Source organism: Podarcis erhardii, assembly GCF_964252035.2.
Source record: "Podarcis erhardii genome assembly, chromosome: 5".
NCBI classification, from domain to species: domain Eukaryota; kingdom Metazoa; phylum Chordata; class Lepidosauria; order Squamata; family Lacertidae; genus Podarcis; species Podarcis erhardii.
The window spans coordinates 56296956-56311946 of NC_138509.1; the positions used below are offsets into that span (position 1 = coordinate 56296956).

The window sequence follows — 14991 nt, forward strand, 5'->3', positions numbered from 1 at the left end:
TTGGGGGTAAAGATTGCATTCAGAGGAATAGGGAAGTGTATGGGCAGTAGGAAGGAAGGTAGGGTGGGTGCATGTGAGAGAGAAAGAGACAGAGACAGACAATGTGTGTTTTAGGCAGTGGCAATACCAGAAAAAAAATTATGGGGACAGGAGGGGCAAAGTAAATTTCCAGGTGGGTGAGTTGTGTCCTACATGTTAAGATACCTGAAAGAAAGATAACAGTTTATGTTAAAGAGGTGAGTCCAGCAATGGGTGGGAAGTAGAGGGAGGGAGAAACTTGTTTGGGGAAAGTCTTTTCCGCACTGACCCCCTCTGGCGCTGCTCATGGTTTTAAGGATCTGGTAATAGGCAGATGGAAGCAAATTGGGTTGAAGGGGGCATTTTTAGTGCTGTGGAGGAGCAAGAAGATTAGGAGAAAAGAATGGGGAAATGCTAGTGTCCCTCTCTTCTCACCGTACTCACTTTTCTCCCTCTTCAGTTACTCAGCAGCCTCATATGGGAGAGATAAAGGATGTGGAGCCCTCACGTATTCCACAGTACAGTGGTACCTCGGGTTACATAAGCTTCAGGTTACATACGCTTCAGGTTACAGACTCCGCTAACCCAGAAATATTACTTCAGGATAAGAACTTTGCTTCAGGATGGGAACAGAAATCATGCTTCAATGGCGTGGCGGCAGGGGGAGGCCCCATTAGCTAAAGTGGTGCTTCAGGTTAAGAACAATTTCAGGTTAAGAATGGACCTCCAGAACGAATTAAGTTCTTAACCCGAGGTACCACTGTACTCCCAAAATCTACCATGTGTTGTCTTCAATGTGAAATTCCAGATTCAGTGTAGTAAAATAGATGTTTTATTAACAAGCAAACACCCAGATAATGTAAAACATCCATTGACTGAAGTTAACTTTCTCTAACTGAACTAACTAACGGACATTAACATTAAAGAGACAGTAACATATATCATCCTAGAGTGTGTGTGCAAAGGGGTCTGTAGAATAGAAGAAAGGAGGAGACATGGAAATGGGGGGTAGTCTGTGTGCAAAGGACAGTTGGGAAAAGGTCGGTAGGAAAAGGGGGTTAGCGTGCTAATGGAATGTATGCAAAAGTAGTTGCAAATAGGGAATAGGAGGCATGGATGTGGGGTGAAGATGAAAGGGGGACACACAAGGGGTTGCAAAATTGGAGAAGATGATGGCTTCATAATTGGTTAGAAGGTGAAGAGGGTGCTTAGTAGCTGCAGGTTACCATAAGGGTGGCAACCTACTACAAGCTAACCTGATAGCTGGCCTTTAGCAAACGACAACTTAAATTATTATCTTAAACACCTCATGACTAGATGCTTGATCTAAAATTAGGATTCATAATTGCATTCTGACTTTCACCAGTGGCCGTAAGTTTCATGCTCTTTTGATGTCTGTATGTAGAGGTGAAATAAGGTGAGTGTGTTAATGCTGTTTGGAATATATTTCCCCTGAGGCACTAACTAATGCTTTATTTGATGCATTCTGTCGCTGAAATATGAACTGTATTTCCACTCTGCAGAGCATTCCTGGTAGAATTAAATTTTAAAATCACTGGGTGGAATTCAACATCATGCTATTTTAAATGTTCCACTTGCGCAAGCCTATCAGCTTGTCAGATGGAACAACCTCCCCGTGCACACTGTTCTGGGGGTTTTCTGATACCCCCCAAGCCAATTTCAGGGAGAGAAGGGGGGAACCCTGCTGTACAAGCAGAAGCCTTTCTGCTGATGGGGTTTGTTTGGTGAATCCTGGCAGCTATGTCTGTCAAAGGTCATGCTTGCCTAACATACTAAGCCAATGGTTCCCAATTAGCCAATTACTGAGGACCCCATTAGTGCAACACAATTTTTTGAACAAAATGATATCTGGTTTTCAGCATCATGATATATCAGCAGCTAAACATTGCAATATTCCTATATCTCACAATGTCTGAAATTGGAGATCAGGCGTGGGGATGAGGGAAGGAACAGTCACAGAGATCAGGTGTGAGGGGGGAGAGAGAAAGTGAGACACCTCCACCACATGGTTTGAGTGAGAGGGGATGGGGATGGGGGATGCAAGTCCACTGTGGCTGCTGCTGCTTTCCTGCTGACTGAGAAAAGCTGCTCCGCCTCAGTGCCAGGGGAAAGTAGTGCCTTGAAGTGAGGGCGATCAGCTGCCCTGTTCTCCCTCAGCATGAGAAGGCAGCATGAGAAGGCTTTGCAATCAGCTGCCCTGGTCTCCCTTTATATTGCTACATATTGCCTGCTCAAAATAGTTGTAGCAGTATGATTTCAAAATCGATTTTGGCCAATATACATTTAAAATCGCAGTGTGTTAAAACAGACCATAAAATTTGTGATATCACCATGCAAAATGGCAAAAAAATGTTTTTGGGGAGGAGGCAAGGGATGGGGACGCGGACCCCCTGGGTGTGTTCCGTGGACCCCTAGTTGGGAACCACTGCTCTAAGCCAAACCACAGTGCAAATGTGCTGGTTCCTGAGGAGGAGATCAAGCAGCTTTGCTTTCCCCCAGGCATCATAGGTTAGTGCAGTAGCATAGCATGTATCCAAAACAAGGATTTTGGTAAAGGTTTCTGCATAACTCCAATCTGTAGCCAAGATTTGTCCTATGGTTATAGGTTGTCATTAAAGAGGAGGTAATGTAACCATGTTTCTGGTTTCAGATGACACACCAAGCCAAACTTTAGCTTAGCTGCTGTCCCTCATTGGCCTAAAATACCCAAAGAAGGCAAAGCAGGTGTGAACTCCTAGCTGTGAACCAGCATGTTTGCAAAGTCCCAGTATGTCATACTTTGGCTCACTGTGAGATGTGAACCAGACCAGTGTTAAATACCACTCTCCTTGTATGTCTGCTGAACTGTACGTTAAACCAGAGGAGAATGGCAAAGTTAATATACATTTTCTGCCTTGCTTAGATAGGATGTGTGTGTTGCTTGTGTTTTCTAACCAAAATCTTCACATCTTCTCACAGTATATAAATCTCCAGAGTATGAATCCCTTGGATTTGACTTGACAGTTGAACGGCTAGTATCAATTGGATACCCTCAAGAGCTGCTTAGTTTTGTCTATGATCCTACATTCCCTACCAGGTAAATAATTGTAAGCTACAAAAATATGTATATGCCACTTACTGGTTTGTTTGTTTTTAAAGTGTTCTATTTTTAGCATGCTGTTGTTCAGTAATACATAAGCAGATTTAATTGCATGAGGTTCTTGCTAGTTGAAGTAGATTTGTCAGCAGAGAATTTGTCTTAAGAAACCCAGTGGTAAATGTATTGGAAGTGAAATGCATACCAGGAAAACCTGAACATAGTTAGAAACTGGGGAAAACAACCCCTAATTTATGCAAACATGAATTTCAATTAAATTCTGGGCTGCTTTAAAAGTCCTGCATTAAACTATTTGAGGCAGAATATTTGTAGATACGTATAAAATATGTAAGGCTTGGCAGATTTTCTTTAGGCAGTTCCTTATATGTACTAAGATTTTCCTGTGTTTCTGCCCACAAGGCAGCACCTCTTCACATTTACGTTAGAGGTAGCTCCTAAGTTCCCCTTGAGTTTTGGGAGAAGCACACTTGCCAACCCTGGGATTCTTTTTAAAAGAGAGCCCACAGAAGTTGTGATGCGTGTGTGGAGCTTTCCACACTTCTGTCTTGCATTCTGGCCAGTTTTTGCAACAGAAGCATTGTTGAAACATGCCAGTGAGTTTAGCAAAAGCTGAAAGGAATGCAAAACTATTTATGGAATGATTTAGGGGAAAAGTCAACAAATTTTGGCACTTTTAGTAGACCCAATTCACATGTTTACTTTTGAGAAGGCCACTTTTAGTGATCTTTGCAAGGCTTTTTCGAAAAGTTAAGCAACAGAGAAATTCACAGTTCATTCTGTAACAGCACAAAATTAGCATGTGAATTGACCTTTAGTAAGTGGGCCATTAAGGGGCAAAATGGCAAGCCCATTATGCTGATACATATACAAAATTTGTTGTATATTTTTGTTTTATCCAGTCATTGCAAATGCTTTTGAAAATTATTAGTGGTACAGTAGAATGTGGGCAAGTGTTGGGGGAAAATTGACCTAGGCTCATTGTGAAGCACTGGCACTAAGTCACCACCTTGGACAGCTTAAGCTATCTTCACTGATGAACATACTTAGAGCTGTGTATGTTTGCCCTTCCAAAACAGGCTAATAAATCTTGGTACAGGCAAGCAGAGTCACTTTGAAGCTTGTTCTAAATCTACTTGGGTTTCTCCTTACTTGTAAGGGCATTTGCTGACTTTAATACAAAAATATTAGCACAACGTTTTATTTAACTACTCACACAGGAAAGTGCATGGAATGAGTGGGCTGACAGAGGAGGGATAGATTGCACTATCCCTTTCCTGCCATCTTGATCGGTTTCCATGCTGCTTCCTTCCTCCCTGGCCAGCACTGAAATCAAGTAATCTGGCAGGGAGTGAGAACAAGTTATCTATCACTTCTCTGTTGGTTCATTGTGCTTCTGTGCTGGATGTGCAGAAGGCGAAACTGCTTGCATAGAAACAGTATGTGCTGGACGTGATAGGAGAGCGCAATTCATTCTTTCACTATCAGGCTGCTCTGCATCTGGAATGGATGCACAGCAGGGGGGGGGGGAACCCTTCTGCATGTTCAGCAAAGAAATCAGGTATGCTGGAAGTAGTGACAGATTGATCCATTGCCCTATCTTTAGTCCACTGTGCCGGACATGCAGGAAAAAAAGCATTTTCCTGCACTCTCAACATAGAAACTAATCAGGCTAGCAGAGTAGCCAGGGATCATTCCATTTCTCATCCACCAGCCTGCCGTATTTCTTGCCAGCAACAGTTTTTACTGATAAGAAATGCTGGTGAAAGGGAAACCAGCCCCTCTTAGGAATAAAAACTTTTATAAGCTAGTAACTTTTGGAAATTTATGAACAAGGTTGTATTAGCATTTGAGGTTACTTGGTATGGCTGTTGCTTCCTTGCTGTCTCACATTCAGGGCCAAACTACACATTGCCGCAGACATGGGCCAACCGCCAAAAACTGTCTCCCTGAATCATGTTCTCACCTCTCTCCTCTGAATGTGCAGTTTCACTTACCTGAAAGTGAAACTAACAATGCCATGCATTTCCTCTCTGCTGTGCCAAGCAGCAGCTAGTGATGTGGAGTGGGGGCAGAGAAGCACACCATGTGACAATGTCACATTGTGGGTAAGTGGAAAAACTATAAAAAAATGGGAGAGAGGGAAAATGTGACATGGAAAGCTCTTTCTTTCTAAGCTCTTGCTACCACTGTGCAAACTTGGTAGACGGGCAACTTGCCTCAAGGGAAAAGAGAAGTGGTGACTGAAAGTCTTAACTGCCACTTACTCACTGGCAAGAGGATTGCTTGGAGCCAAACTAAATAATCCCTATGTGAAAAGGGTGGTGATGTCTTAAGGTGTTAGAGGCATGAGTGATGAACTCTTCCTCCATTTGCCATTTGTGTTCCAGCAGTCCTTCTCCCCAAACTCTTTTCATATAGCTTAGCTGAGAAGTTCTACATTCCTCATCTCCTACATTCCACACCTCCTTTCCATGCAGTTAGGACATTCACACACAGAGAACTGCCTTGGTTATGTTTAGTTTTTCCTGTTTACTGTAGCGAAAGCACATCTGGTGTCAACTAACCTTTTATAAAATTTAGTCCAAAAGGTTTTAGTCCTTTAAAGGAATAGTAATAAATATATAACACTTGTATTATACAGTTCACAGTGAGTTCACAGTGCTTCACACACATTCTCTGAGTAGTCTTCCAACAAGCAGGTAGGGTGGACAATCTGATGTTGAGGTGGTACTTAGTTTTAAACAAGACAAGTCTGATTTGACAGAATTTTTTGTCCAATGAGACTTCTGCCAGCTCCAGTTATGTAGTTACTCTTCTTGGTCAGTTGGGTAGGTGGGAGAACTAAGGTTTTTATTTTTTTTAAGCTATGCACCTGTGCCTGCTGATTGTGTAATTCAGCTTTTTTGTTAAGATAAATGAGCTAATGATAAGAAAAGAGATCAATTGTACATTTGAACTGGGCAATGCAGACTATTTTTTCCTCTGCAGCTAAACAAAAGTTCAATGGGACTCTGTCAGCAAAGTGTCCTCCTTAGGGTCAGATTCTAGTTTGGACAGAACATGATAGAACTGGCTCAGGTATGCCATTCCAATAGACTATCTTTCAAAGTCTTGCTGTCCACTGCTTGGTATACCATGCTTACATCAATCAATGCACTTCTTTATTAATAGAGGCCTGGTATTTGATTCCCTTTATGGAAATTTGCTGAAAGTCGATGCCTATGGGAACATCCTAGTGTGTGCACATGGCTTTAACTTCATGAGGGGGTAAGTACTGTGAATATAGGCAGTTCACATAAGGAAGGCTGCAATCTGTATGTACAACAGGGGGTGGCATGTTCCACTGAACTTGGTAGAAACTCTGAATTTATATTTAGAATTGGGCTTTCAGGGATCACCTACGCTGTAACATTTCCAAATCCTTATGCAGGCCAATTTTTCTTACTTTGGAGTCTTATAAATTCTAATGACTTCGGAAACTTGGTTAACCTTTGGAAACTAACTTAAGTGAATATGGAAAAAATGCATACAAACCTGGTTCAGATGTAACAATCTCACCTCAGTGCATCAGTTTATTGGGCCAAGAACAAGCCTTGTGTCCACATATTTTCTTCTTGGCCCTTGAATCCACAACTTCGTTAAACTAATTTATTGTGATATCCAAACGGGACAACTATGGTTTAAGTGTTGTTTACAAATCATAATATGACCTGGGACTAGACCATTTTGAGCCCAGCTATAGAACCATAGGAACCTATTATACTGTGGTCTATCTTGACTGGCTCACCAGAATTTCAGACAGAAGTTTTTCTCAGCACTACCTGAAAATGCTGGGGATTGAACCTGAGATTTTTTGCATGCAAACACATGCTCTACCACTCAGATGATGATGATCATGATGATCATGATGATCATGATGATGATTCTGCCTTTTATCAAAAGATCTAAGGGTGGTGTACAACATTAGAAACACATTACAGAACATCAGTGATAAAAACATAATAAAAAGCACAATCAGGGAGCCACCACAGAAGAGACCCGTTCTCTTGTTGCCACCCTCTGAACCTTTCTGGGAGAGCGGACATAGAAAGGGCCTCAGAGGACAAGTGCAGGGTCCAGGCTGGTTTGTATGGGGAGAGGCAGTCCTTAAGGTATTGAGGTCCTGAGCTGTGTAAGGCTTTATAAGTCAACAGGATCCATTTCAGTATTCTGTCTTTGGCTGTACAATGACATGAAATCTTACTAAACATTGAAACATTGCTGCTGCTACTTCTTTTTAAGTAGAGTATTATGTGTCAATTGTACAGAGTTGTTGATGGTAAGTTGCATGCTGTCCAAATGAAACACAATTCTTGTTTTGTTTTGATCACCCCAGTTCTTGAATTCTTCTGCGATCAGTTGAGCAAGCAAGAGCTGGAGGGCATAGGCTCCTCTCTATGGATGAAGTTGTGTGAAGTATCACATTTTGCTGTAGTAGAAAGGAAGCCATATTATATTTATTCCAGAGTTCTCATTAAAACCTTTCCTTGAATCCCAACATTTGAGGAGATCTTTCTCATTGGTCTCACTGGTCTTATTGACCCAGTAGGAGTTAACATAGCTGTTTAGAGAAACTATTGTGATTAGACATCATTAATAGGCATATTCCCTTGTCCCTTACCTTTTTCAGGCCAGATATCCGAGAGCAGTACCCTAACAAATTCATCCAGAGAGATGACACTGACAGGTTTTACATTTTAAACACACTGTTCAACCTACCAGGTGAGACCTTAAACTCTAACGGGGATGGTGGGGATTGTGTCATGACAATCCGTAGGTATATTACTGTTAATTTAAAATGACAAATTAGGAATGTCATTTTGGTTTAGATTAATTACATGAGTGTCTCTTTATTCAGTTCTTCATTTAATGTATATTCTTTGCTTCTTTGCAGAGACTTACCTGTTGGCTTGTCTGGTTGATTTTTTTACGAACTGTGATAGGTATTCAAGGTGAGCATGTGTCTCATGTGTTACATGAAATCCAACATGTGACGCTATAGCCATCATTGTCTCTCATTGCAAGTGTGCAAGGACAAATTCAAATCTTCTTATCTGTAGCTTGATGACAACAGCAACCACAAGTACTTTAGGGATTGTTTATGTTGGTAAAGTTTGTGATTTAAACCCTGGCAGGGCTCATAGGGTCCATCATACACAGGTGAATATAATCATTTAGCACAAGAGTGGGCTACCTTTTCAGGGATTAGAAGTTGGGGTGATGGATACTGCCAAAGCCATAAAAGTGGGTGGAGCTACTCTTTTTCTCTGTTCATTTGTACATCCATTCACATGTCCCTCTCCCACACCCAGCTCCCTTCTTCTGAATCTTCAGCCCCTCAACTTCATCTAGCCATCATCCATGTATGCTCATTCTCTCTTGCATGCAGAAACATGTACCAACCTAGATTCAGGCATACACACATCCTGCCTATACCTTTATCTCATCCCATTTCCTGCCTGGTTTGGCCTCTGAGAACAGATGCCATGCTGATTAGACAGGAAATGAGATGATATATCTATTCATGAACTGGCACAAAACATACAAGCAAGAATCCACCTAACATTAGTGGGATTAAGGTTTGGTTGCTTTCAATACTATCAATGTAGCTATCAATACTGTTGGTGTTTCCAGTTGTACGGTGATTCCCAGGCCTTATGCACCCTCCTTACTAGCTGCTAACCTACTTTTACAACAATTCCGTGCTTTTTTTCTTTTTTCTCACAGCTGTGAAACAGGGTTTAAAGATGGAGACCTCTTCATGTCCTTCAGAAGTATGTTCCAAGATGTGAGAGATGCTGTGGATTGGGTTCACTATAAGGTGACTTGCACTTTGGGATATTTTTTTAACCGTAGTCTGTTTAATTCTTAAGATTTTGAATAAATTATAGTGTGAATTGAACACTGTTATATTTGCTTTGGCAGCCAGTGAATAAGTATTAAATGCCAGCTAGCATTCCCATCAATATGACTGGAAAGGGGGTGGGGTTGGTAAACAAGGATGATAATTCCTTCTATCACCACCATCCTACTGCTTACTTTCATTCCCCCCCACTCCTCCCCTCCCCTCTTGACAAGACAGGCTGCTGCTGCAAGCCATCTTAAAAGCCATCACTGTTTCACTTTATTATATTTATGCTATTGTTTTCCCTTCCAATGAGCAGTTTCATGTGTTTTCAGGTGATAACTCATCCGCACATTGCACAGGAATCACACCACCCCTTTGCTTCAGCAACTGAACTCTGTCACCATGTGTTTTCTGAACTATTCTGTTTTGCACTTCAAGTTTACTTCAGAATATACTTAATTACAGCGCTTCAATGGCATCTTGTCCCATGTGTTTGTTTCTCATATGGTGAATGAGCCACAGGGTTCTCCACCCCCAGGTTGAACCTATCCAATGCTAATCTCATGACACATGAAACTCCACAAATAACTTTCTGCCTCTAGTGTCAGTGGTGCATCTTTCTACAGTACAATGACAGCATGGAAGCTGATACTATAAGGCGAAACCTGAGTAAGATTGCTAGATCATTGCTTCTGCTGTGTCATGTGGTTTCTCCTGTTGTTTCAGGGATCACTGAAGGAGAAGACAGTTGAGAATCTGGGGAAGTATGTAGTGAAAGATGTAAGTACGTCAAGCCTTTCCTTATTGAAAGTGGACCAGTCTTGGTTTATTTCATGCAGTCTTAAAATGATAAAAAAAACAGAATGGAAAGTTCAAACTCCCTTGTTCACAATTTATTTTTTTAAAAAATAGGCATTAAGTGATGTTATTGTTGCTTCAGCAAATTTTGCCTTTTTTGATGAAAAATAATTTAGCACTTCCTCTTTATCTCCCTTTTGTTAATGGAATTCTAAGCACCCAAACTTCAAGCAGGGGCAGTTGGCTTCCACACCTCCACAATATATGGAGTAGTAAGAGAGTGCATGTCACAATAGAAATGTGAATATTCCAAAGCATCTTCTGTGTCTTGATATCTTGAGGGGCATAAAGTTGAAATTGTGCATTTTGTATTTCTTTAGAGGGATTCCTTTGATTTTCACCTAGCATGGGATACTTTCTGTTTCCACATAATGCTCATGCTACGTACTCACAGCACATCAAAGTGGCATTTTGTTCTAAAATTAGTAAAGAGTCCTTGCTGCCTGCAGTCTCTCATTTTCAAATCATCAGGTTTCTGGTTACATATTATAGAACAGCTTTCAACATTTCAGTTTTTTAAAAGTATTTTTTAATGCTTGGCCAAATAGGAAGTTAGTACAAATTATAAGACATGACTAAGATGCAGGATTTCAGTTCACAGCTGAGGCATCTAGGATTTTAGAAGACATTTTAATCAGGCTGAAATATTCACTTGGCATTGTTCAAACAGGCAGTATGTACAGATAGCCTGAGATATTTATAGACCCCCTGAAGGTATTGGCTTCAAATGAAAACTGTATTTTATGTAAATCTTTGCCATTTTAGGGGAAACTGCCTCTGCTTTTGAGCCGCATGAATGAGGTGGGAAAGGTGTTTCTTGCCACAAACAGTGATTATAAGTACACTGATGTAAGTACTCCTGTAACACAAGAATCTTCCTCCATCATTCATTCATTCATTCAGTGTCTCATATATGTTAGGTGTCATATTCTATCTTGGATCAGGTGAGCAACCTCAGTCCTGGGAGCTAAATGCAGCTCTGTAGGCCTCTCTGTCCAGCCTTCTGGCCTTTCTCCAGGCCATGCCTCCTTCCCTAGGTTATGCCTGCCCCCTTCCTCTGAACCCTCCTCAAGTGCTTTTGCCTGGCTGGAAGGTGCCCTTGAACTGTGATGATGCCTCTTGCTTGTCTGGATGGATTCATATATAAGTGTTGAAATCTGTGTGACTGGAATGTGGCATGCATTACAACAGTAAGTTACATCCATTGTTTTGCCCACTTTTACTTCTGGCCACACCCACCACTGGTGTGAAGCCCTCAGAAGTTTCCAGATGAATGAATGTGGCACTCAGTCTGAAAAAGTCTTTCATCGCTGCCTCAAAGCAGAGCTGGGGAACCTTAGGCTCCTCAAGATGTTCTGGACTACTACAACTCACTGTTTCTTACCATTGGCCATGCTGGCTGGGGCTGATGTTCAACAACATCTACAGAGCCATAGGTTCTCAAAGCCAGCTGTAGAGAATTAGATAAGCTCAGTATAATGAAAGCATGAGCTGGAGGCACCCAAGATTCTCCTTGGTTGGTAATTTAATGATGCCTTGTACCTAGCCATGTGTCTGTAATTTAGTCTCCCAAGTTTTTGGGGGGTGGGGGAAGAAATATTTTTTAAAGACCTGTTTATCATAAAATGCATTTTTTTAAGAAAGCCATGAACAACTATACTGGGAAATCCCCATGTTAATATGATTGCAGGACCCTCCTGTATTCTGTGACAATGAACTTTTGTTCTCCAATCCTATGAACACTTGTTTCAGAGTAAGCTCCACTGAACTTGCTTCCAAATTAACTGTACATAAAACTGAGGTTCTTGCAGAGCTGCATATCTGTCAGAGCTGGAGACATGCCTTTTGTTAGGAAAATCCTAAAAATAACATCATAGGGTTCTGCAATGTTAGTTTAATTCTCACAATGCCTGTTCTAGATTTGTATATCTGAAGACTATTTGTATATTTAAATGTATTGTTTAAACATAATTAATAAAATAGTTAATTTATCCAGAAAGAAATTAAGTCTTGCTTCCAATTTGCCTTTCAGAAAATTATGACTTACCTGTTTGATTTTCCACATGGACCAAAGGTGAGTGATGAAAAGAGTTGTTGCATTAATGATACCTCTGCTTTCCCCAACTTGGTGTTGATGTTTTTGACTACAACTCCCATCCAGGGTTGGATGAGAGCTGGATTCCCCAAACTGGCACCAGTTTGGGGAACGCTGTTTTAGATGGTGTATATTATTCCTTCCTAAATAAATCAAGAATAGGAGTAAAGTCTTTGTTCATGGGGACTGAAGAAACCAGATAGTTATTTAATTTTCTATTTGTAAAATTCAGCCTTTGGAGGCATGGTGTCAAATGCCTTATTATTTTTATTGGAGAAATTATTTTTAAAGTCGGCTTTGATATGCCTGATATGCAGCTTCTAGAGGTCACTAGTGATTAAAAAAAACACCACTGAATTTTCAAATCAAAAGCATTTACTTCCACCGGTGGTGTTTGCCTGTCTGCACTTGCTTGAGTAGAAGTTGCTTGCTCAGATACAAGGAATTGCCACTTAGCCACATATCCACTAATGCATTATAACAGTGCTGCTGAAATCCTTCCACGTATAATTTATAATTTTTCATAGCTACAAGAAAATGTACTTTTCAATTTTAAGGCTTGGTTATGGTTTCATGTACTTACTATGTGTAGTAGAAATCAAAAGAATCAAAAGTTTAATATAAATACACAGACTATTCCCTTTTGTCCCTTTCTCAGTTGTGGCCTCTGCTTTGAAAGCCCTGGATGTTCTGCAGTAATTGATAAATGCCTGGATCTTTGTATTAATATTTGTAGTAGTGATATAATTGCTAACTTTTATTTAAATTATGATTAAACAGTATATAAATCCAGATAAACAAAAATAAAATTTAAAATATCTGCTAATTTTCCTTTCCTGCATTGTTAGGATTCTCAGGTATATTTACTGAATTGAAGTGTTGGGGAACTAAGATGTTTTGCATATGATGTCAGGCTACATATATACATATAGAATACAGTTATCAATCTTTCCTGCAGAACTAAAATAAGCCAGTTTCAGTGTGAACAATTAGAATTTGTACCTTTTAAAAAGATGCTTAATTCTTCTGCTTAATTTTTCTCTAGCCTGGCAATTCTCACCGGCCATGGCAATCATACTTTGACCTCATCCTTGTGGATGCGCGGAAACCTCTTTTCTTTGGAGAAGGCACAGTCTTGAGACAGGTGGATACGGTGAGTGATACATAGAATATATAGTTAGGCTTGACTGGAGGAAAACCTGGGACAGTTTTTTCAATAAGTAGAACATTAATGCTAAATTCATAAGCTCTCTACTTTCAAATTCATTGAATACTTGGAATATGTGTTTCTAGCTATTTTTGGGTTACCTGAATCACATAGAAAGGAAATATGAGAAGGAGCTGGGTTCTTTAAATAAAAACACAGCATGTTTTTTGAGTGCATCATTAAGTATTTCAGCTAGATGTACTGAGTGGAATTAAATTAAGAACAGCATCATATTGAAAATATATGGAGCCTAATAATGCTGTGTTTCATTAGATCAGTTTCACTGTAATTGCTGGTTATCTAAAAAATTCACTGTGGCTTCAACATAACCACCTGCTTTGTCATTCTGTGGGACTGGTCTTTATTGGGAGTCTATTAGGGTTTTAGCTGAATCTGTGCTATTGATAACTTGTTGGCCCCAACAAAATTCTTAGCTTAAGCCTGACCCTATAGGCAGAATCAACTGGCTCATAAAAGGCAACCAACGCTTTAACTGTAAAATTTGGAAGTATAGCTTTAAGCAGGCTTTTGTAGCATCTGTATGCAGGCCATGCAAAAGGGTTGTACGGAATATGCTTCTACCAGACTAACTTCACTGTTTTCACCTGGCACACATACATTTGAGGCACGAAACAATTCCCAGTGTAAGAGTGTTTATGGCCTCTAGCAATAGGGGACCAGCTGCATGCCCCTATGTCACCGAATGCTGTTTGCCCCCATGTCATGCTGCTTTTAATAATTAAAGGGGCTGCCCAGAAAAATATAGTGCATTTGGAGTATGCAAACACCAATTGTGCCTTTTCCTCTGAAGCATATATTGAACAGCCTTTCTACTGATTTATCAATCCATTGATCAATATTAAAACTGAAAATTGGGCTGGAGAGACCTACAGTTTCATTAAATGAATTTCTCTTTCTGTGCAGGTTACTGGCAAACTGAAGATTGGTACTTACACAGGCCCCTTGCAGCATGGTATTGTTTACTCTGGAGGTAAATTAGAAATGAGACTTGTTGTTTAGTCATTTAGTCTTGTCCGACTCTTCGTGACCCCATGGACCAGAGCACGCCAGGCACTCCTGTCTTCCACTGCCTCCTGCAGTTTGGTCAAACTCATGCTGGTAGCTTCGAGAACACTGTCCAACCATCTCATCCTCTGTCATCCCCTTCTCCTTGTGCCCTCAATCTTTCCCACATCAGGGTCTTTTCCAGGGAGTCTCCTCTTCTCATGAGGTGGCCAAAGTATTGGATCCTCAGCTTCACGATCTGTCCTTCCAGTGAGCACTCAGGGCTGATTTCCTTCAGAATGGATAGGTTTGATCTTCTTGCAGTCCATGGGACTCTCAAGAGTCTCCTCCAGCACCATAATTCAAAAGCATCAATTCTTTGGTGATCAGCCTTCTTTATGGTCCAGCTCTCACTTCCATACATCACTACTGGGAAAACCATAGCTTTAACTATACGGACCTTTGTTGGCAAGGTGATGTCTCTGCTTTTTAGGATGCTGTCTAGGTTAGAAATGAGACTAGTGAATCTTTATCAGGAGCTGGGACGGAGATTTTCACTTTATTCTATTTTAACATGGGGTTTGAATAATTTTTGATTTCTCCAAATCTGTTCTTCAGGCATGATGTTAAGAAAAACAGCAGGGAGTGAGGGAGAAGACTGGATATGATTTTAAAGGCCCCCCCCCCAATGTCTGAAGTTTAATTTGTCTTAAGTAGAGTGCCATATATATTATGCAGATGTAACTAGATTAGAATGTTTTAGATGCAAAATAGATTTCAGATTGTATCAAAACTTACTGGAG

At 40.5% G+C, this 14991-nt stretch overlaps 1 protein-coding gene across 10 annotated transcripts in view; it reads left to right on the top strand.

Moving 5' to 3' along the window:
* The window catches only part of NT5C2 (5'-nucleotidase, cytosolic II), an 84986-nt gene that overhangs the window by 39354 nt on the left and 30641 nt on the right, over positions 1-14991 (top strand). For 8 of the 10 annotated variants that reach the window (XM_081861706.1, XM_081861703.1, XM_081861705.1 and 5 more), the window contains 10 exons: positions 2998-3115; positions 6308-6403; positions 7806-7897; positions 8070-8127; positions 8903-8996; positions 9750-9803; positions 10647-10730; positions 11914-11955; positions 13022-13129; positions 14108-14174. In XM_081861706.1, the coding sequence (XP_081717832.1) occupies positions 2998-3115; positions 6308-6403; positions 7806-7897; positions 8070-8127; positions 8903-8996; positions 9750-9803; positions 10647-10730; positions 11914-11955; positions 13022-13129; positions 14108-14174 (813 nt within the window). Of the gene's footprint in view, positions 1-2997; positions 3116-6124; positions 6215-6307; positions 6404-7805; positions 7898-8069; positions 8128-8902; positions 8997-9749; positions 9804-10646; positions 10731-11913; positions 11956-13021; positions 13130-14107; positions 14175-14991 lie in introns of all 10 variants that reach the window. The other 2 variants (XM_081861701.1, XM_081861709.1) reach the window with 1 other exon arrangement.